A 25,240-nucleotide genomic window follows, 5' to 3' on the forward strand; every position below is an offset into this window, starting at 1 on the left:
ATATGTATTTAAACCACATGTGAGTGTTGATGAGTTATTTTGAGAACGTGCTTTAATATTACATCAAAATATTAAGCGTTAAACGCTGTAAACAAGTCTAAAAAATTCTCTTAAAAACACACGTCGAATCCACGTGTGTATGTGTAATAGTTACTGTATGTTTATAATCTTCAAACGTTTAATTTGGTGAAGTATGCAGTTAACAAAGTGAACAATATATTATTGGATAGTACAGGATACGCATCAGCCAATCAGAGCGGGCGCTGTTTACGTACGCATCGATATACTCTTCACCGAGTTTTCGACAAGCAGTACAAGCTACGGCGAATGTAGAGAAGACGATTAATAGTAAAGTGTGAGTGTGTGTGTTCAAATGCGGGAAGCTATGGCTATATCTTTACTGGAAGCAATTAAAAACGGTGACCAAGATGCGGCTAAACGGATTCTGATACAAAAGCTCTATTCCAACATTGATCGTCAGTCGTCCCGGAAGGACGGCACGCCGCTCTTCTGGTGCTGCTGCCGTGGCTACATGGAGCTAGCGCGCCTTATTCTGCTCCACGGAGCGGATGTAAACCGCCGGACCGCATGGGGCGCCTCCCCGCTGCATGCCGGCGCCGACCATAACCAGCCTGACGTGATAAAGTAAGTAGCTAGGCCGTTACGTGTTTAGAGACAAAATGCGCTTTCCGGTGGAAGGGCTTACGCTGCGCGCAATTCATACTTAAATTTGAAAATCAATCAAACATGCGAGTTTGGAGTTTCTTTTTTGTTGTAAAAAGTAAACCTGATATGTCCAAATTTACTTTTTTTTGCTGAATTCACGGATGGTCTTTAAACCCGAATTGCGTTACGGAAACGGAAACGTATGTCATAAGAAGCACGTGGAAATAGCTTAATTATATCGTTTTGCTAAAATGGCGAGCAGATACTTTAATATTTGTTTAAAATATCGATGATCTAATAACTTCGCCCTTTAAGCATATCTGCTTATCAGTTAAATTAAAGTCGTTTTACTTCCCGTACTTGATATTGTTTTGTGGAGATTCTATAACGTATGAAGAGGCCATATTTTGACTTAATTGCAGTCATGAAGAAAACAAGGACTATGTTATTGATCGATTCAATCATAAGGAGGGGCTTTGCAATTGTCAGGGTTTCGATCGCAGATCACTAGCTACATTATTGTATGTAGTGAATGATATAAAATGAGCTTGTGCTTAAAGGGGCCTTTTCACAGATTTTGGCATTTATTGAAGTTTGTCATTAAATGCTTTTTATTGATTAATTTAAACGTTGGACCTAAAAATCTCCAGTAAAAAACAAGAATACAATTTTTGAAAAAATGAAGAAATAAAGTAACCCGCAACAGGGCTCGAACCACTGACCCCTGGAGTCGTGCAGTAAAAAAGTCTTACGCTTAGACCACTTGGCAATCCGTGCTTATGATAGGATGTGATGTATTTTTTACTTTATGTAAGCAATCCTCGTAATTTCACAAAATATAACGACAACAACAAAACTTTCCAAATTATTCAATCGTTTCGCGCTGCAAAGCTTTATCATTTTTAGGTTATCAAATCGTCAAAAGATGCGTATAATGGATATTTTAGAGCATGGTTAATGTTCAGTATTACTATTACCTCACAAATATCACACCTAAAACGAAAATTTGCGAATCTGAAACATTTTTTTTTAATTTTGTCAATTTACCAAAACGTGAAAAGGCCCCTTTAAAAATGCCTTGCCGGAAAAACACGGCGAACATCTTGATATACTTACCATCGTTTTATAACGCCCGAATATTAATTAACATAGATTTATTACACTCATAGCATATTTAGGTAAACCGCGGGTCTCATACCATATGCGGGCAGATTTTGCGCAGTCTGGTCAAACGCTTACCTCTCCGCTTTTGATACCATGAAACATGGTAGTGGACAGGGCTTAACCCATTTATGCCTAGCGTCTAGAAAAAAAAGCCTTGGCAAACAGCGTAGACCCTGATGAGACGCCTCATCATGCTGCGTCTCATCAGGGTCTGCGCTGTTTGCTTAAAGGAATTTCTGTAAGAAATATTCTAAATATAGAAATAAAAATACTAGACATCCCTCAGAGCTCCAGATAAGGGTCGTATTTTCGTAATAATAAATTATTTTCAAGTCCGTAACGTATTTATTTTAAAATCTTGTCGTACCATTAAGAATAACAAAATCAAGTTACGAATATTATTTTTACATCAGTTCGTATCGACTTTTATTGAGTTCTTTTCGCGTATTAAAGATCTTTTCGGTGCTTATATAGAATGGTTATCGGGTTTGTTTAACAAAGCGCTTTTTTTCCAATAAAAGCGGCGTGTAAAGTCTATCAGTCAAAAAACAATTGCGGCGCCCAGAGAGCGTCCTAAAAAACTGCAAAGCGTGCAAAAACACGCTTTTAACATATTGTACGCAAAGTGAGCCGAAGTTGAATGTTAAGAAAGACATTATAGGAAAGATCGTATACGATGCCGTATGTTCAGTTGCCGACACAGTCGGAAAAGCTAAAAATAAACGCGACACGACGGGTCCAAACTTAAACAAAAACATTGAACGAGTGGAAGGGACAATTCCCGTGGCTAATCGTTGAAAATATTGAAGGGGAGACCCATTTTAAATGTGAAATATGTAAAAATTCATCGAAGGAATGCAATCTAAGCACAGTTTGGGCATATGAAGGTATTTGAAAAATAAAATTGTATAATACTGAATAGACACTATTGAACTCGTATAAATAAAGTTGCTAGTATGTTTATTTTGATTTTTTGCATAAAAATAACCATTATTATTGATTTTTAGGTCATTTAGAAAAGTTAAGAATTATTTTCCAAAACTTAGTAGTAACGTTAAAAATAAATTTTCAGAGTTAAGTATTCTTTTTGAAAACCTGGTAGTAACGTTAAGAACTTCACAAAACCTTATCTGGAGCTCTGATCCATAATTTTGGAAATAAAATTGATCCAATTTAGAAGGATGGGAGAGTCCACAGGCATAAATGGGTTAAGCGCAGGCTGGTGTAGAGCTACGTTGACTGCATATGGCATAAGACACATTTTCGCGTGACTCGGTTCATTAAAGATTCAAAATGAAATGGGCGGCACACTGGCGTATATGACAAGCTTGGTCGAATATTTGTGTGTATCTGTTGGGGCGGCCACGTTAATAAGGAAATATCTCAACATTCAATTTACTTATAATTGTCACTTCATACCATGTTAATGACTGGTATGTTTAGGTAATAGACGTGTGTTAGTTTGCCCTTAGGGTGTTGATACGCGCGTTCTCTTGCAAACGTTGGGCAAGAGAAGTAAGGCGGTTTATTACTGGTGTTGATTGATTTTCAAACACTAATGATTGGCGAATGACAGACGGGAGGAAATGTCGCCCGGTCTACCGTATTGCCGAATCATTTATGTAAATTTGAACCATAGCGAATGATTTCATTGGTTGGGTCAATACAGACGGTAGTGGTTTTGGCTAACCATATTACTAAAACAACAACTTTTTTCTTTTCATTTTCCTGTTCCGGGAACATTCGGTGTCTGCCGACGCGATGTGTTTTATATTAGACCACAAACGGAATGTGTGATTGGTGGATGAGATTAATAATTAATTATCATTATTATTGATATTTGCGAAATATAGATACAAATGTATTAGAATAACTCGGAACACATATCAAAATGCAAAATGTAATGATCACACTGTATTCCAAGAACCCCGTAGACGTGTTTAAATTTAATTAATGTCACACATCAATGAATGAAATGATTGGTCTTCCTTTAAACATTCCAGTGTGTATGATCGTTTTCGAACCTGTCCTTGCAGGTTACAGAAAACCACAACTACCAATATAGATTTAATAAAAATGAAATAACGGCGCGTTTGATTTTTTTGGGGTAAACGATGATCTAAAGTTGATTGATCTCGTTGATTGTATAGTTAACAATCCGGACGTTTCGCGATGTTATATGGAAAAAAAATTGCTTGTTAATAGAAATGTTCGTAGCAATTTCTGTCGTTTGGTATTTGACAGCAAGAATAATTCGCCACGCACGGTTTCCAACTAGCGACACGAGTAATGGCCATAATTATGTCAGCTGAACACATTTTTAAGAAATACTAAACCGCTGAGAATTTCTAAAAATGTGGCGAAGAATTAATAATTTTCTTTATTCGTGTTAAGTTTCAATTCCGGGGTCACTTGAACTTACTTATGAGGAGCTATTTATGGACAATTATCAATGATTTTACTCGGCTTGACACTGATTCAACGGAAATCTAAACCGGAAGTACTGATAGATTTATTGAGTCGATTTTTCAATCTGTTTCTATAATTCCCCGACGGATGATTGTTGTGTATGAAGGGAAACAAAATCAATTTTCTCATCATAAAATAAAATTGTTTTACAGTTTTGTTTTTCCCTTAAAATTCATTCTCTCATTTTCGTAGTTTTAAATGTATGTTGCCCACTTGAACTTATTTACATCCATACTTAATACTGTAAACAGGTTTACGTCACAGATTGATAGATTGTTAATAAACTTGCGTCAGAGCAACAACTTAAAGCGATAGCATGTTAAACTACGGTATAATTGTGTTAAGGTAGAACGCTAGTTCAATGGCTTGCGTATATTAACCGATACGGTTTACTGCAGACTGACACAGTTTGGGGTGAAATTACCGTCACCAACTTGTTTGAGTTCATATAAATACTCTCAGTATATTAATGTTATTGGATATTTTTTGCATTAAAAGAAGGGGGTTTGATGTTTACTTACGTTAGCGAATCAACAAACGCGGTATGAGAAATTAAAGACGAGAACATCAATAAACGACCGTGAACTAGTTTAATCATAATCACAGTGTTCACGACCGGGTTTCTATCGAAGGTTCCAACAATTCACCATTGTCGGCATTGGTCCGTTTCCTATTTATCATGGTAGTTTTTTCGAAAAATTTCAAACCGGATTAGCCTTTCCAGCCCGCACAGGCTAATAAGGGTTGACATTCTCCGCACAGACTAATAACGGTTGACATTCTCCGCACAGACTAATAAGGGTTGACATTCTCCGCACAGACTAATAAGGGTTGACATTCTCCGCACAGACTAATAAGGGTTCACATTCTCCGCACAGACTAATAAGGGTTGACATTCTCCCCGCACAGGCTAATAAGGGTTGACATTCTCCGCACAGACTTATAAGGGTTGACATTCTCCCCGCACAGACTAATAAGGGTTGACATTCTCCGCACAGACTAATAAGGGTTGACATTCTCCACACAGACTAATAAGGGTTGACATTCTCCACACAGACTAATAAGGGTTGACATTCTCCGCACAGGCTAATAAAGGTTGACATTCTCCGCACAGACTAATAAGGGTTGACATTCTCCGCACAGACTAATAAGGGTTGACATTCTCCGCACAGACTAATAAGGGTTGACATTCTCCGCACAGACTAATAAGGGTTGAAATTCTCCGCACAGACTAATAAGGGTTGACATTCTCCGCACAGACTAATAAGGGTTGACATTCTCCGCACAGACTAATAAGGGTTGACATTCTCCGCACAGACTAATAAGGGTTGACATTCTCCGCACAGACTAATAAGGGTTGACATTCTCCGCGTTTATGGAATTTTTCGTTTAAATCGAAAAATCTAGTTTAGGCGGAAAGTGACGTTTCTAAATAGTCTGTGTGGACTGCACAGGCTTATCTGGGACGACACTTTACGCACATGTATTTAGCCCCCGGTCTTCACAGAGCGAGCCTTGTTTGTTGTGTACATTTTTCTGCGTATTATTCGGTGAATACAACAAAAACTATTTTGGGTGAAATATATTATCCGCAAAACAACGCAACATCAATTCATGAAAATAATGTCACTTCTTGACGAGTCAAGTCAACCTTATTTTCGAGGAATAAAGATAACTGTCAAGTCGCGTTGACATAAACTTGTTGCTCGGCAATCACTATGATACGGAAAGCGGAAACGCTAGTAGCTGATACCTCTGTACGTAATTGATTGTTGCAAAATATAGGCGGCGGATAATAGATTGAGAATTAATCCATTTATGCCTAGTGGACTCTCACATCCTTCTAAATTGGATCAATTTATTTCCAAAATTAGGGATGTCTAGTATATTTATTTCTATATTTATAATACTTCTTAGAGAAATTCCTTTAATCAAACAGCGCAGACCCGCATCGTGCGGCGTCTCATCTGGGTCTACGCTGTTTGCAAAGGTCTTGTTTCTAGACGCTAGGCCTAAATGGGTTAATGAAAAGATCTTACTGTAACCAAAAGCAAGGATCAATTATGTTTAAAAAACAACACTATTGTAATAAAAAAGAACAAAAACAAATCTTATGTTTATGTGAATGAATTGAAATGACCTTCATAGAAATCGTAAACACTGGGGATGGGTAATTTTCCCTTCTATAAGCCGATACGTTAGTATGTTTGTTAGTTAAGAACGCGTTACCGTGATTGATTACGGCGTACAATAACGGGCGGTGACGTTGACTGATAGGGGAGGGGGGGGCGGGCAACCAGTGAGTACCAACGTTCGAAGTGACTAATAAGTCTCAAAAAGACGCACAATCGATAAAAAGAAATTTAGTGCCGGTGAATAACAGTTAAAGCCACGAAAGCTTAGTTTAAGCTTTGTTCAAGTATGAACTGTTGATGTTATTCTCGGTTTCTCGGTGAAGGTTCTGGTGCAACATATAATTTATATTCCGGTTTCGTTTGCTGACAACATTTTTAGTTGGCAATATATCAATATTTAGTTCATTGCACATGTGTATACATTTTCTGTAAATTATAAGACATATATCAGTATATTAGTATTACATTCAGCGTTGTTTGTTCGATGGAAGGTTCTGATTGTTTCTAAAAGGGCGGCATAGTTTCTGTTTTAGTTTTGGTTACCCGAGGTCGCTGTATGAAATGAGTCGTGTTCTGAGAAAAATGGGCTTAATGCATGTGCGTAAAGTGTCATCCCAGTTTAGCCTGTGCAGTCCGCACAGACTAATCACGGACGACACTTTCCGCCTAAACTTGATTTTCGGTAAGGAGGGACTTCCTTGAAACTAAAAATACCATAAACGCGGAAGGTGTCGTCCCTGATTAGCCTATGTGGACTGCACAGGCTAATCTAGGACGACACTTTACGCACATGCATAAAGACCAGTTTTTTCAGAACGCGCCTCATATAATACAGTTGCTTTACATGTTCCACGCGTTATAAAGTAAGCGAAACAATACTTATTTGATTAGTTTTTTCGCTTTACATGTACTTTTATATCAATGGTAAAAAATATGGTTAACACATTGTTTTAGTATGGTTGTATTCCCTTCGATATAACCATGCGATAAAAGAAAAATAAATCAGTGAATAAGTTTACAAAATGACCCTATCGCACTCGTTTAAACAGCCCTGTTAACTATTTGCAATTACGCTGATTGATGATGCAAATATTACTGGTAATATATTCACATTAAGAGCGAACAAGCAACGTAGCGTGCTCTTCCCTGCCCACCGCAAACCAACATCTGTCGTCAAACAGCTTTTCAATGGAGAAACGTTGACAATATTTAGTGCATGTTCGATTTGTTAAATGAGTTGCCTTGAATTAACATTGAAAAACAATAATAAAAACAACAATTATTGCCAAATATTAACAAAATGTAAATGGCCAGTTTATTACAATCCTTGCGTTTTTGGGGCAGCACTCTGTAGATCTACAGTCTAAGGATCTATAGTTTTACATGATCTATAGTTCATTTCAAGTGCGCATGAACTGTTCGAGTTCAATAACACGTGCGTTATCTTGCTTGTGTTTTTCTTACGAAGAAAACATATCGACTGTAACAGCTTGCTGCGTTAATTGATAAGACGACGTCCTTCGTGTTTACAACACGCTGTTTGTAGTTTGTAGTAGTATTTTCGCTCTGTGAAAACCTGGCTAAATGCTTGTGCTTAAAGTGTCGTCCCAAATTAGCCTGTGCGGACCACACACACAAATCAGGGACGACCCTTACCACTTTTATAGAATTTTATATTTAAAGGAAGTTTCTTCTCAATGAATATCGAGTTCATATGGAAAGAGTCGTCCGTGATTAGCCTGTACGAACTACACAGGCTTATATGTGACGACAGTTAACGCACACTCCTTAAGCACGGTTTTCCCAGAGCGAGACGTAATTTAAATATCTTAATTTCGCGTTATCGTGTTATTAAACCAGGGCCAATGCACCTTATAATTTCCCTTTGTTTAGCTTGCATACACACTTTTCCGGATTTCCGTATTTCCGTGTAAAATATTGGACATCTTTTGGTCGTTTAGTTGACAGTTAAGCTGTCGTTCTGTCACCAAAGGTGAAACAGCTCTGATGTACGACCCTCGTCTAACTCGACACACATTAACGATGAACCAAAACATTTACATTTTTTTTAACAGAAGATATAAATGAAGATTTAACTCTAAATTCTATATGTGTAACTCTTTGTATAAGATTTAACTCTAATTCTATACTTGTAACTCTTTGTTTAAGATTTAACTCTTAATTCTATTCTTAAAACTCTTTGTATTTTTACTTTTATTGTGTAATGTTGGCCAGAGGCCTTTTGTTACGAAACAGATTGTATTGTCTTGAACTTCAGGAAAATTGTTCTATAACCCTTCATGGAACATGTCGCCCACTATATTTTTACTCACGGAAAAAAAAGCGAGTACACTACAGTTACGCCCGAAGTCGTTCTCTGAGAAATTTGACAATTTTTTTAAATTCATTGCTTACATCAAACCCATGCACCGTAGCAGTATGAGAAATCAGTCTAGCAATCACTTCTGTTTCGTAAAATTGTCTTATTGATTCATCAAAGAGTTAATTAATTCATCGCTGATCGGTTATCGTTCCCTAATCCCACTTTTATTGAATATTCCAAGTATTTCGTGAGTTGTACTCCCACACTGCCGTCTCCGCCCGCTACCTTAAGATATGTCATCATTCAATAGGTTTGATTTATCATGATTCGATATAGCCAATGATCGCGATTCAATAGAGCTAATGAATAGAGAGAGCGGGGCGTAGTGGCGGGTGTTATGTGAACTATTTACCGCGTAGTATTTTCTCCCTACGATTGTGCAACTATCGTGATGTAAACACACACTTGGTGAGTCATACGCTTTAAAAGGTTCATTACTTTGTACGAAAAGTGATGAGTTCACTAACTTAAGAACAATAATTCGAACCGCGTTCTAGAAAAAAAAACTTGGTTCAAAGCATGTGCGAAAAGTGCCATCCCAGATGAGCCTGAGCAGTCCGCACAGCCTAATCAGGGACGGCACTCTCCGCTGAATTTGGATTTTCGTTTAGAAGAGACATCCTTTCAACAAAAATTCCATAGAAGCGGAAAGTGCCGTACCTGTTAAACGTATGCGGACTCCACAGGCTAATTTTGGGACAATATACGCTCATGTATTAAGCCCAGTTTTCTCAGAACGATGTTCCATTAATAAAACAATTTCTGTCAACCTTTCTCGGCTTGAGCAAAAATAATTTATTACTGTGACATCTTTACAGGTATGTATTGTGCATTTAGATAACTAGGTTTATAATGTATGACATCTTCGCGTGATGTGGTTTTATTTTCACTAGAACTGCACACCTTTATTTGTTTTTGTTTGTAACGCAACGAATGGTTTGTACTGAATTTTAAATATGATCACAGTCACGATGCTATGTGGGTCACGTAGGGAGATAAACAATTACTTACGGTATTGGTTAAACGAATACACCCACAGATCACACGCTTATTTGTCATTTACTTTACAAACAATATACTAATAGTGCCTCGTGTCTTAAACCTATCCCTATTAAATATCCAAATATGCATGTTTAACTTGTCACGTTTTTTTAAATAAGACAAACAGTATTCGGCATTATTTATGAGTAAGCACACGTGATGTTCATGTCACGATAGTGAGGATCTCTGAAAATAAATAATTCTACGTGCCATGAGAAAAATATCGGAATGATGTACAATATGAGCAAACCGTGGATACAAATCATATAAGCTTCGTTTTGGAAAAACTGGAGTTAATGCATGTGCATTTCGTTAAAGGGGCCTTTTCACAGTTATTGGCATATTTTCAAGTTTGTCATTAAATGCTTTATATTGATAAATGTAAACATTGGATCTTAAAAGCTCCAGTAAAAAATCAAGAATAAAATTAAAAGAAGGAAAAAAAGTAGCCGGTACCAGGGCTCGAACCAGTGACCCCCGGAGTCATGGAGTAAGTCTGAAGTAAAATCGTACTAGCCCTCTCGGCTATTCCGCCGAGTATTCACAGAATAAGTATTTTATACCTTATATAAGCAATCTTCGTAGTTTCGTAAATTTAAACGACAACGACAGAACTCTCCAAATTATTCAATCGTTTCGCGTTGCAACGCTTTATAAATTTAGGTTTTCAGATCGTTAAAAGATACATGTAATGGCTATATTGGACTATGGTAAATGTTCAGTAATACTGTTTCCTCACAAATACTATAACTAAAACGAAAATTTGCGAATCTGAAACAACTTTTTTCAATTTTGTCAATTTACCAAACCGTGAAAATTTCCCTTTAAACGAAAAATTTCATTAAAGCGGATTTTGTCGACTAGGATAAGCCTTTGGGTGCATTGGACTGTACAGCCTAGTCTGCCACGACACTGTAGTGTTGTTCACTGTATTGGTGATGTGTAACCTATATAGTGAAGTCCGATTCTCACAGTTAAATCATATTACACGTGTTTTCCTTTTCTTTTTCTTTTATTCAATATTTGACTGCTGTACGAGCTACAACATATTAGACACTTTACGCACATGCATTAATCCCCGTCTCACAAGAACTCGGCTCATAAAATAGCACAACCAACGTGTTTGATTAAGGTATTTTCTGGTTGCTACCTTATTATTTAGGTTTGCGACCGCGCGCCCCTGTATGTGTTTGTGAGCGAGCGCATGGTAAAGTACCCGAGGCGGGTGGTTCGAAATTGGTGTCGTTTTACGATTTCCGCACACGCAAATGCCTTTTAATGGTTTTCATCAAACACGACATAGAAGCATCGTCAACAAGAATGAAATAAATTCTTAAATCACATCAGTTTATGCTATATTGATTTTTGAAAAGATTGATTTTTGTATCATATTGTGCATATTTTGTATTATCATAATCATCATCGTCATCATTATCATCGTCGTCGTCGTCGTCGACGTTGTCGGAATTGATAAGGAAATTATTATAACCTTTAACTGTATAGTTCATTTTATTTTTTCCCTTGTAAGTTCGTATGCATGTTTCAAAATATATACTTGTGTTTTGTTACTGAAGACCACATTGTAAAAAAGAAATTATTTCTTAATGTGAATTCTTCATGAAATAAAGTTATTATTATTATTAGTATTATTATTATTATTATTATTATTATTATTATTATAATTATTATTATTATTATTAATGTTGGAGCCGTGATTCAAATGAATGCGAGGCAACATATGCCGTTTCCTCGAAGCCTCTTGCATGAAGTATTAGTTGGAAATGACGGACGACATGCTGCCATGCAACTATCGATCCCAAGACGCTTTCACTTAAGATGAACGCGATGCGACGTTGCTTCCGTATTGAGAATTTTTTGTTATCTTTTTGCTCTTCCTGGTATTGATGCTGGGTCTGCGGATCAATTCTTTCGTCTTAGTGGAAATGATTTTGTTTGAGAGATGTATACGAGGAAATAATAAGGCAATTATTGTTTTTCCTTTATTGTCTGTTTGCGTGTGTCTCAAAATGGATCCGACAAATTAATTACAATAATAGAGTAAAGAAACTTCAGAACGTATAATAAGGCTTTCGAAATCCTATTTTTCTTGATTGGTAACATTAAAAAAGGATACGCGTTTGTCAATAAATATAAATTAGTTTTTATCAGATGTAATCTTCCGCGGTTGAAGTCGCGATTACGCGTCATTGCAAAGCTTGAATAAGGATGAGAACGAGAAAATAAAGTTGTTGTTACTTGAAACGTTACTTTCTGTATACGCAAAATGGTTTTGTTAATTGTAACAATTAGATGAAAAAAAAACCTCATGTTTGGCAGCTAAATGCATATGTTCTAACATAAAATAAAAAATGATAAATTGAAAGAAATGAGTTCCTTCGTAGCCACATTAAGCGCCAAACATGCGATCTTGAATTATTATCATTCGCCTTAATGTCAGGAAACGAATGAGAGTGTGTACTTTACCTTAAATGAAATTCTGGTAATTTTATCCCTAAATTGACAATCGTATATCCGTGTGTTACAAAAATAGCAGCGACATGTCTCACGTCAAAATTGCATAAAGTTCTCTCAAAGAGGTATATTTAGTCTACTTTTGTACCAAGAATAGGCTGCTTTTAGTGAAAAATTACGCTGCTCCATTTATTTTATTTCCTTATTTGCGTGTCGCGCGTTAACACATGTGATTTACGGACGTTTGACGTCAGTGACAGAACATTATTTCTCAACCCGATAACGTTTTGTTATTTTGTTATGAACTAGTACATCGTGTGATGAATGAGTAACTTAAAATGTATTGCCTATCTCCGCTTGTAACACTGCATATATACACCATCACATTATAAAGTTCATCTACCACATATATTCATTTCTTCTTATAAATAACTGCGTCAATGGAAAATGGGTCTTATGCCACTTTAGACCAGCGTTGCTCTTTGATGCTACGAAAAGGCTCTAGTTAAGCATATTCAGCGCATTATTTATTGTTGCAATCTCTTTCAGACTGCTGGTGGACTTTGGCGCCAACGTGAATCTGCAGACGACCAATGGCGACACGGCCTGCCACCTGGCGGCCTACCGCGGCTACAAGGAGTGTGTGTATCGCCTGGTGCAACTTGGGGCAGATGTCAATGTTCGGAACCAAAAGCACCAGACGGCCGTTCAAGAGGCATACTCCAGGGGTCATTACGACATATACTCCTATCTTTTGAGGTGTCAAACTCTAGGTAAGCATTACTCAATTCGCCATTTCATTTTAGAACTGTGTAGGGAATGCTGTTAACTCTTTTACATTCGTCTGCATGACATTTCGTGGTTGTTTAACCCATTTATGCCTAGTGGACTCTCCCATCCTTCTAAATTGGAACACTTTATTTCCAAAATTAAGGATGTCTGGTATATTTATTTCTTTATTTTTAATATTTCTTACAGAAATTCCTTTAAGCAAACAGCGCAGACCCTGATGAGACGCCGCATCATGCGGCGTCTCATCGGGGTTTACGCTGTCTGTAAAGCCTTTTTTCTAGACGCTAGGCATAAATGGGTTAACAAATCGGTTTGTTGCATACACGTTATTTCTTGGATATCTGAATTTGGAAGAAAATGAGGGATTTGTGTCGTTCATTTTTCGTTTGTTTTAAATACGTTTGAACGGTAAACCCAATAAATGAACGATAAGTAATATCCCATGAATAATTATGGTTTTGCAGTAAGTTTGCTAAAGGCATGCATTTTATAATGATTCTCATATTCATAGTAAGTATCTTTGAAGACGGAGACAGTCATCAAAAAAGGCGTACTACTTTACCAATTAAATTTTATTCGCTTTATTTTGTGTGCGGTTTTCCAGCTTTCAATTTCGGTAGAGAGAAATAGGCTAAAGGATAACAGGCTAATGTCCTATCGCTCAATTTCAAATTTTTACTCAGCTATACAAATTAGCTTCGAAAATAGTTTTGGTGTTGTTTGTTGTAATGCAAATAAACATATTGGCCGTGCTCTGTGAAAAGGGGGCTTAATGCATGTGCGTAAAGTGTCGCCCCAGATTAGCCTGTGCAAGGCTAATCAGGGACGACACTTTTCGCCTTTACTAGATTTTTGCTGAAGAAGAGACTATCTTTAAACGAAAAATATCATAAAATCGAAGTGTCGTCCCTGATTAGCCTGTGCGGACTGCACATGCTAATATGGGACGACACTTAACGCACATGCATTAGAACCCCCTTTTCACAGAGCACAGTCCATATTGAATGTCAACTCCTGAAATCCATATTGTTTTAACCCGGTCTCGAAGATTGTATCTGACTGAGAAACCAGTTAGAGATACGTACGAATCTGATCTCCAGTCCGCATGTCTGGCGAAGTAAATACCAATCGGTGTCAACCCATCCATCAAGTATAGTAAACTGAATATTTGAAAATGTCGAATGTCAGTCACTGCATTAATCATTGCAATGAGCGTCAGAGGTTCGGTTGATGCTTGTAAATAAAAGACAAAGAACGAAACTCGTAATTGACAACAATATTGTGTTGTCCTCTATGATGAACACAGACGCGACGGCCGGAATATTTGCATGTTTGCAATTATTATTGATTGAATAATTTTCAATATATTGACACATGAAAAGACGAACAAAAATTTAAATGACAACAAATCCGACTGAGCAGTTATTATTTATATTTATTATTCATAAGTCCAATATGTTTTTCTTATTGAAATGCGGTGCAAGTTATTATGATTGATTATCGTAATTGGCAAACAAATAATGTAATTTATGTGTAGATCCAGACATTAATAACATGCATAAACATACATAAAGAGATCTACGAACAATGTGACCGATATTAAAACCTGCTTTTACACAGTTTGTTCGCGCATTATTTTCACTCTTCGAGTGTAGCAGCTTCCCTCTCGTTTGATCCATTTAAAGGGATATTTTCACGGTTTGGTAAATTGACAAAATTGAAAAAAGTTGTTTCAGATTCGCAAATTTTCGTTTTAGTTATGATATTTGTGAGGAAACAGTATTACTGAACATTTACCATAGTCCAATATAGCCAGTATATGTATCTTTTGACGATTTGAAAACTTAAAAATTATAAAGCGTTGCAACGCGAAACGATTGAATAATTTGGAGAGTTCTGTTGTTGTCGTTTAAATTTTCGAAACTACGAATATTGCTTATATAAGGTATAAAATACTTAAATAGTGTATAACCGGCGGAATAGCCGAGAGGGCTAATGCGTTTTTACTTCAGACTAATTCCAGGACCCCGGGGGTCACTGGTTCGAGCCCTGATACCGGCTTCTTTTTTCCTTTTTTTATTTTATTCTTGATTTTTTTACTGGAGCTTTTAAGATCCAATGTTTACATTAATCAATATAAAGCATTTAATGACAAACTCCAAAATATGCCAAAATCTGTTAAAAGGCCCCTTTAAGCCTAGTGGACCCTCCCATCCTTCTAAATTGGATCAATTTATTTCCAAAATTAGGGATGTCTTGTATATTTATTTATATATTTAGAATATTTCTTACAGAAATTCCTTTAAGCAAACAGCGCAGACCCAGATGAGAAGCCGCATCATGCGGCGTCTCATCTGGGTCTACGCTGTTTGCTTAGGCCTTTTTTTTTCTAGACGCTAGGCATAAATGGGTTAACCTTCTGTATTACAAGCTTCTGTATAACAAGCGACTATTAATTATGTATAAACTGGCATTAAACAACATGATTCGTCACACATTAACATAATCAATTCGATATATGTGCTGATTAGGTTGTATGTATAAATGACATGTCAATTAACAGGGCCTAATAAAGATATTGCTGTGGGAAATAAAAATAAAAATAGTTTAGTTCCACGAAATGTCTTTAAAAGCTGACTGGTTTGCATGAATTGGATCTAATTTGCGACGTTTTGGTATACTCATTAATACATAAATAAAAATAGACAGGTCATGCAAAAATGTGTTTTTTTCGACACATGCGGCCAGCGTAGCTCAATTGCGGACGACGACGATGACGACGATGATAATAATGACGACGATGATGATGATTTTGATAATAAAAAAAATGCAATATGATACAAAACTCAAAAATCAATCTTTCAAAAATCAATCGTTCAAAATAAATCACATCAAACACATCACAACAAAGTATTAACAAAAAAAAATTAGCATACATTTATATCAATGATTTGTTTGTAGGTATTCTTCAAATTTTATTTTGAATTTAGTATTCGTAGGCACTTGTCGGATGCTTATTGGAATTAAAAAGCATGAACAATAGTTAATAAGCATCGCATTATATGAGCGTAAGGCTATATTCCAAGTTATTTGTGTAAAGCGGGGTTTCCGAAAAATATTGCTAAAAAAACTCAAGACTTGTACGCAATTCGATATTAAAAGAAAACATGTTGTTAGCATACTATTACACTTTCTCTTTTCAGTCACAAAACCAAGTCTTTCATCGACAGCCGAGCAGAGGAACTTCGTCCCTGTCGGTAAACCGCTCATTCCAAAACAGATTTTAAGTGAAAACAACAGGAGAGAAAGTTCACGTAGCACCGACAGTACAACTTCCGAAATGTCCAGTTTTTCACTTCCGTCACGCGCTTCTTTGGATTATTCGTTGCTAAGCGAATACGAAACTAAGTCGAATCGGCCGATATTGTGTGATGGGCGGATAAACAAAGGAGTAGTGGGGGTGCTAAGATTGAACTATTTCGGACTCGACAGTCAATTTTCGAGCGATAGAAGCCCAGTGTCATCGCTAGGAGCCAGTTCTTTGAATGATCTTTCGTCTGTCAATTCTAAGAGCACAACAGTCCCACCGCGGACTTTAATGTCTTTCAACAATATCTGAAACAGTCGGTGCTTTTGACCTTTGCATGTTTATTTATTTAAAATTGTCAGGTAACCCATTTATGCATAGCGTCTAGAAAAAAGGCATTGGCAAACAGCGTAGACCTAGATGAGACGCCGCATGATGCAGCGTCTCATCAGGGTCTGCGCTGTTTGCTTAAAGGAATTTCTGTAAGAAATATTCTAAATATAGAAAGAAATATACTAGATATCCCTTATTTTGGAAATAAATTGATACAATTTAGACGGATGGAAAAGTCCACTAGGCTTAAATGGGTTAAGGCTAAGTGTGATATGACTTTTGTGTTCTTCATTTACAAAGACTAGTTCAAACGTACCTCGGTGTTAACGGTAAACTGACGCGTGCTATTGTTAACATGTATAAACTATATGTTGATAATTTTCTTTCATCTTTTGTCTTATAATAGTATAATATCTATTATTTTGTCAACAGAATGGCCGTGTTTCGCAAAATACATTTATGATTAATGTGTTTATTGTTTGCTATGTCATACGTTTGCGTCATAATAACTTGCGTCATATTTGTAAAATTGTATCTACAAATTCTCATAAGCCACAGGCTCATTAGTACCATTACGGGTTTTATAGTTGTGCATTGTTGTTGTTGTTATTGTTGTTGTTGTTATCACGGTGATACTTCTTTACTCATTAGGTATTTTGATTATCAATTAAAGGACTTTCAAAGTCAGGCCATTCTTGTCATTACAAATGCGGGTATTTGAATGCTTTGGAATGCAGATTCCTATTAAAAAGCGCTTATGATAAGTTTAAGTAACGACTGAATATAAGCAACGTCATGTATAAATGTGTATTAAGCCACATATGGCCAGCGTAGCTCCAGACAATCCCGTGCATCCGCGCTGTCTTGTCAGAAGTTACCATGTCCACGTATGAGACCACGAAGCCTCGCGTGACCTTAACACGGACGACGTGGCTCCTGAACTGTGCCTGTCGTTGAATATCGGAAATAAACCACACTACACTAAAATACTTCTCCTCACTCCATTCGATTTCCTTCGCGTGATTTATACAGGAACCTAATTGACAGCCGACATCTGAATGGTGTCCAACGCCTTTGTAATCGCATCTCATTTAACACCAATAGCATTGGCAATAGTTTTAATTTTATGAGTCCGACTCAGTGTCTTCACTTCAATGAAAAGGTTAATTGATCATCAAGCTGCTTTATTGTAATAATAATTGTAACTATAATTAAAATATTTAAGCAATCTGGAAGCCCGTTTTTTGTGATTTGTGGTATCTTGTTGTCTAGTGCACCGGAAATGACAGCTTGAAATAGCCTTTTTTAGGAAAAAAGGAAAATATTTTATGAAGCCTCGCTATGGGAAAACGGCTCTCGACTCATGTGCGTTAAGTGTCGTCCCATATTCTATTGTGAAGTCCACATAGGGTAATTAGAGACGACACTTTCTACTGCAACTGGATTTTCGCTAAAAAGAGACTTACCTTAAACAAAAAATATATAGGCCTACCTTAAACAAAAAATATATAAAGACGGAAAGAGTCGCCCCTTATTTGCCTGTGCGGACTGCACAGGCTAATTAGAAATGACACTTTGCGCACATGCATTAAGTCCAGTTTCCTCCGAGCGAGGTATATAAATTACTACTTCAAGTTTGCCAGTCGCTTACGGAGAACAAAGTCCCGATCATGAGCTTAGTAAGAGTTGGAGGAATGGCCGAGGGCGAGACTGGCGAGTGATGCACTGTCCGTGAGTGCTTAAAGACCACCTTTTGTATCAAAGCAAAATATTTTAATTTTGTGTGTGTGTGCGTGCGTGCGTGCGTACGTACGTGCGTGTGTGTGTGTATGTGTGCGTGCGAGTGTGTGTGTTTTCTTCAGCGCCTTAGGCTGAATTATGTGAGGACCCAGAGTGTTTACCAGCACTCGTACATAATTGCAATTTCCAACTACTAGCATTTTATTTTGGCATAAAGTAATTCAAGTTTGGTGTGCTCTTGTGCTGTGGGGGAAAGCTGAAAACCCGGGGAAACCCCGACTGTTCGGTATGGCGACCAATTATCAAGCTTACAATCGTTTGGAGCAAGGGTTGAACCGGGTTGCCTAGGTGAAAAGCGTGTGTGTCACTGCGCTAACCGGATAGCGTTTTTATTATTGATGAAAAACTCGTGCAATTTTATGCGAAGAAAGTACTCTGGTCATGGACCCACAAGGGAGTGATTGCTTAAAGTAACATTACTACTCAAAATCAACGAAAATTTCGTACAATATTTCGTAAAATAAAGCTAATCAATTAAAAATCATTGTTCCTTATGGCAATTGCCGAAATTTCAACACCAGATGTGGTCTGGTAAAATAGATGATTTGGATACAAAATGCTCGTTTTTATTATGGTTTTGACATGGTACCATTTTAGTGTTCGTGTGTCGTATGAATAGATATATTCGCAAGAAATTAGCATGGAATTTATTGTGGTCACAAATAAATAAAAACGAGCATTTTGTATCTACAAAAATCTATGTATTCATACCACATCTAGCGTTGAAACTGTGGCTATTGCTATAAAGAACACTGATTGTTTAGGTGTAAACTTTATTTTACGAAATACTTTACGAAATTTTCGTTGATTTTGAGCGTTATAGAGACTTTAACAATAACATACGACAACATTAAACAATAGCTTGTATTCGAGATTCCTGTTGTTTTAATGATCCGATTATTTAGGCATTGTACATTTTCCTTTAATCACGTACGCAGTGGTCTACTTTTTGGTTAACCGTGCATACATCGATGTTGCTGTTTCGCCTTAATTAGTGTATACATGCACTTAAATATACATTAATTATTTTAATGTGTTCTTAACATATATACGTACGTGTAATGCTTATAGGGATACATCATTTATTATATGTTTTTGACAAATTATTTGTACATGTGATGCAAATGAATTAATCTTTCATTGTATTTTGCGGTTTTCTTTGTCATTGTTGGTGGCAGTTCATGATTCATGGAACTTAGAAAAATTGTATCGAGTATTAATCCTGTTGGTAGTTGCAGTTTCCCATTCCCACATATGGGCCGCACTCTGGGAAAACCGGGCTTAAAGCATATGCGTAAAGTATCGTCCAAGATAAGCCTGTGCAATCCGTTCATGCTAAAAGGGGACGACCTCTTCTGTAAAGACTGGATTATCGATTAAAAGAGGCTTTTTTTACACGAAACATTCCATGAAAGCGGAAACCATCGACTCAGTTTAGCCTTTTCGGACTGCACAGGCTAATCTGGGACTACACTCTACGCACATGCATTAAGTCCGGTTATCACAGAGCGCGACTCGTATTCATTTAAAGTTTTCTCAAAGTAGGGCATTTACATTCGCTGTATGACATTGTATAAGATATAAAGACAAATAATTTCGAATACGTGATTCGTGTTTAAAGGGGGCTTTTCACAGATTTTGGCATGTATGTACCGGTAAGTTTGTCATTGAATGCTTTATATTGATAAATATTTATAAGGATTAATAATAAAGATATTGAAAATGTTGAAGATATCTTAGAAGAGTTTTACAATCATTTCATCAACATTTCCCGTTTAGTTTCGAACAGAAAATATGACCCAAACATTAATCAAACTTTTTAAACATTTTTATACCAAAAAATAGCAATGAATGTATTTGACATTCCTCATATTTGACGTTCGGAAAATAATAGACTCTCAAAATATCCAAAGCTGCCGGTATAGACCATATTGGCGCTATAATTCTCAAATATTGTGGGCATACCATTACTTCTATCATTAATAATTGTATAAATGCTGGAAGTTTTCCTGACCAGCATAAATATGCATATGTTTTGCAAATACATAAAGGTGCAGATAAAAGTGATCTTAACAATTACAGACTTATTTCTATTCCCCCAACAATTTCGAAGATATTTGAGAGACACATTACAAATCAACTAAAATCATATCTTGAAAAGCATGAACTACTCCACAGTTACCAATCTGGTTTCCGCCAAAATCATTCCTGTCAAACATCCTTGATTCGCCTTGTAGATTCTTGGTTACAGTATATTGATTATGTTCGCATGGTTGGATCAATTTTCCTGGATCTCCGGAAAGCATTCGATTTAGTAGATCATAATATTTTACTTGAAAAACTCAGCATGTACCCTTTTTCTGACAATGCTCTTGCTTTGATGTAATCTTATATTTCTAAGAGAAGACAGTGTATAAAAATAGGTTCAAGAAAATCGTCGTTTCCGTGTATCAAAACCGGTTTTCCACAAAGCTCTATACTTGGGCCTATTTTATTTCTTATTTACATTAATGACAGCCCATCCTTCGTTAAAAACTCAACAATTGATCTTTACGCAGACGATTCAACATTACACGTATCGGATAATAAAATTAAAAATATACAATTAAATTTGCAAAACGATTTGGACAGTATAGCAACATGGGGCTCCTTTAAAAACATGTCAATTCATCCAAACAAAACTAAATGTATGATTTTATCAAAAGCTCGTAGTTCTACTGACAATCTTAGACTTAATATTAATGGCATTATCCTTGAATAAATCAAAGAACATGGCAATCGCACATAAACAATGTATGTCGTAAACTTAACTTTACACTGGCCTTATTAAAACGAATTCACTCTTTTATTAACTATGAAACAAAGAAACTATTTTACAACTCATATATATTAACGACTATGGATTATTGTTGCGCATTATGGTGTTCAGCAACACAGTCACACTTACGTAAAATACATTCGATACAAAAACGAGCTGCTAAAATAATACTGAATAAACCATATTCAACTCCTTCAGCTTCCTTATTCACTAAACTTGGTTGGTTGACATTTAATAACAGATGTACTTTCCTAATTGGATCTATTGTTCATAAGTTTGTAATAGGCGCAATGCCCTCTTATTTGACTAATAATATTCATATCTCAAACAACAATGTGTACGCTCTTAGATCCACCACCCACACTGATATATAATATTTTCCGTTTAGAACAAATCATGGAAAATGAGCGTTTTCGTTTTTTGCACGAACCGTATGGAATTTCATTCCAATAAGCATCCGACAAGTGTCTTCGGAAACTACATTCAAAATAACATTTGAAGAATACCTACAAACAAATCATTGATATACATGTTGTTCACGTGATAGTATTTCTATGTTAATACTTTGTTGTGATGTGTCTGATGTGATTTATTTTGAAAGATTGATTTGTGTATCATATTTTGCATATTTTGTATAATCATAATCATCATCATCATCGTCATCATCATCATCGTCGTCGTCGTTGTCTTCGTCGTCGTCCACGTCGTTGGAAATGATAAGGAAGTTATTGTGGCATTTAACTGTATAGTTCTTTTTTTCCCTTGTATATTCGTTTGCATGTTTCAAAATATATACTTGTTTTATGTTACTGAATACCACATTGTAAAAAAGAAATTATTTCTTAATGTGAAATTTTCATGAAAAAAGTTATTGTTATTATTATTATTATTATTATTATTATTATTGTTATTAATGTAAACATTGGATCTAAAAAGCTCCAGTAAAATTTAAAGAACAAAATTTAAAAGAGAAAAAAGTAATCTTCGATAGGGCTCGAAGCACTTACCCCTGGAGTAAAAGTCTACCACGTAGACCACTCGGCCATCCGTGCTCATACAATGAAGGATGTATTTTATACTTTACATAAGCAATTCTCGTAGTTTCACAAAATATAACGACAACAACAGAACCCTTCAAATTATGTAATCGTTTCGCGTTGCAACGCTAAATAGTTTTCAGGTTTTTAAATCGTCAAAAAATGCATATAGTGGATATTTTACAGCATGATAAATGGTCAGCATTACTGTTTCCTCACAAATATCATAACTAAAACGAAAATTTGCGAATCTGAAATAACTTTTTTTAATTTTGTCAATTTACCAAAACGTGAAAAAGCCCCTTTAACGATTTACAGCTTCATATCGAGATCGTATAATCAAAAGATGATCAAACGTATTTAAATATCTTGGTCAAAAATATGATGTCATGACAGCACAGAACAAAGAACTCCCCAGAGTTCTGATGAATTCTGATGTGATTAAGATGTTCGAACATCAACAAATTGAACACGCAGTGCCGTATATCTTGTCAAATAAAGACACAATCAGTCGACTTAAAGACATCGATCACCGTGTTCTTTTAATGCTATCTAATTAGGACTCTTTTTCGACTTACATAATGGCTAAAATATAGTTCCTTTGTTTCGTTCATACTGACGAAAAGAAAAATAGTTTTCTCTTTCTTTCCGTTCATGAAAAGTAAGGAAAACATAAAACTACAATTGGCGTCATAACATGAAAAACAAAAATGTATCCGTGTTTCTTTTATTCTATGAAAACGGGATACAATCAAATTACAAAATCATGATTTTGGTGTTTCGTTTATTCTAGAAATGATGGCAACATAGGCTCATTAATGATACAATGTAAGGTCCGCGCTTTTTTATAATAAGAACGCAAATGGCGATTTAAAATGACAGCAATTCGGTTTCATTGTCCCGTTCATTCATGGCGGAATTTGACACATGCGGTCTTTCTTAAAGTAACACAAATACTCAAAATCAACGAAAATTTTGCAAAATATTTCGCAAAATAAAGTGAATATATAAAAAAAAAATCAGTGTTCATTAAAACAATTGCCAAAATGTCAACGTTAGATGTGATATGGTAACATAGATTCACAAGATACAAAATGCTAGTTTTTTGGTTGTTTTTTTGTACAATATATTCCATTTAAATTTCCCGCAACGATGTCTATTCATACGACACATGAACACTAACTTGGTACATGCACGTTTGTTGAATATATTTTCTTGCAAAAAAACAACAAAAAGAGCATTCTGTATCTTGTTAAATGTATGTTACCAGACCACATCTAGCGTTTAAAGTTTGGATATTTCTATACTAAACAATGAATGTTGTTTGTGTTAACTGTCTTTTTGTAATATTGTACGAAATATTCGTTGATTTTGAGGGTTTATGGGCTTTTAATTGAAAGGAGATATTCCATTATAGATTGGTATTGGGGATGTTCTTATTTGAACTCATCATCGCACCAGATACAGACAAATGTAAGTGGTTAAAGTGCACGCGACATGGTAATCGCGTGCGAACATCTGTTGCAGTACTTATCGCATTTACGAGTGATTGTTGTGGTAACCAATCACTCCAACGCATACCGCTCCGGAAGTTTAAAATAGTCGACAGCTTACGTTATCAGATGGTCGCGCTCGAAAGTGCATATGTACAGATATACCAGTCGCGTGTGTTCAGTTGAAGTGGACACATACAATCATGTTTGCAGTTATATGTAGGTATACGAGCTCAAAGCTGTATTATTGCTGTCTTATTTATGCATACCCACTGTTGTGGAAGCAGATTTCCAAACTAGCACTCGTAAATCAAAGCGCATTGGGTGATTCGGTGTTGGTGCATAAGATGCTTCATTCTTGGTAGTGAAGCCGATATCCACAGAGCGGTCAGACGTGCCCACTTACTGCCAACGTCCACAGAGCGGTCAGACGTGCCCACTTACTGCCAACGTCCACAGTGCGGTCAGACGTGCCCACTTACTGCCAACATCCATAGAGCGGTCAGATTTGCCCACTTAAAAGAAAATACGAAATAAGCGCACATACAGCGTAAATGAATGGTTGGCCTGTTATGTATTGACTAAATATAAAAGGGGAAATTCTACCGATAAGCAAAATCTTGGCTGCGCTTTTACTAATTTTTACCGACTGCTAGAGATATGAATGTTCTTCTACAAGTGTATACCGACTTACAAAGATATATTATGCCGTTCAAATTATTGTATTTACTAACCGACCGATAGGATTGCCGTTTGACGTATGTACACCGCATAACAGAACGATATGGTTGCTGCTCGACGTATGTATACCGAACAACAGACATATATGATTTCCGTTTGAGATATTCATACCGACTGACAGCTAGATATGGTTTCCATGTGTCTTATGTATATCGGCTAACGGGAATATGTTTGCCGTCACACAATTCAATGAGGTGTAAAGTTTCATTTGTGATCGCATAATAAATAAAAAAAACTGCCACATACATGTATATCCAAACATTAATATTCAGATATTAACATTTCATATATTGACGTTCACTATAACTACCATTGTGGTCTGATTTCCTTCAACTAATCACTTTCAGTTCAATAATTTAACTACTGAGCTATGTTAAGTGCGCAAGACCTTGGTATAAATGGTTTTACGGACCGGACACTTAATTGGCAATTGCGATTAACAATCCTGTGTTCGACATTGATTGCTGATTCATATCAAAACGTTGAAGGACACAGCACGTTGTTTGCAAACACGCCAATGAATCATTTCGCATATGTCCGCCTACTTCAAGCGCAACAGACGGTGTTAAATACTTTTTGCTCATTGTTG

At 36.3% G+C, this 25,240-nt stretch overlaps 1 protein-coding gene across 1 annotated transcript; it reads left to right on the forward strand.

Annotated features, from left to right (window-relative positions):
• Positions 1 to 233: 233 nt before the first annotated feature.
• LOC127832473 (poly [ADP-ribose] polymerase tankyrase-2-like) lies at positions 234 to 17,449 on the forward strand. Its single transcript, XM_052357974.1, has 3 exons — positions 234 to 645; positions 12,880 to 13,103; positions 16,326 to 17,449. The coding sequence occupies exons 1-3, from the start codon at positions 374 to 376 to the stop codon at positions 16,739 to 16,741; spliced, it is 912 nt and encodes a 303-aa protein (XP_052213934.1). The 5' UTR covers positions 234 to 373; the 3' UTR covers positions 16,742 to 17,449.
• Positions 17,450 to 25,240: the final 7,791 nt, after the last annotated feature.

This window comes from Dreissena polymorpha, chromosome 5 (genome assembly GCF_020536995.1).
Source record: "Dreissena polymorpha isolate Duluth1 chromosome 5, UMN_Dpol_1.0, whole genome shotgun sequence".
Classification (NCBI taxonomy): Eukaryota; Metazoa; Mollusca; class Bivalvia; order Myida; family Dreissenidae; genus Dreissena; species Dreissena polymorpha.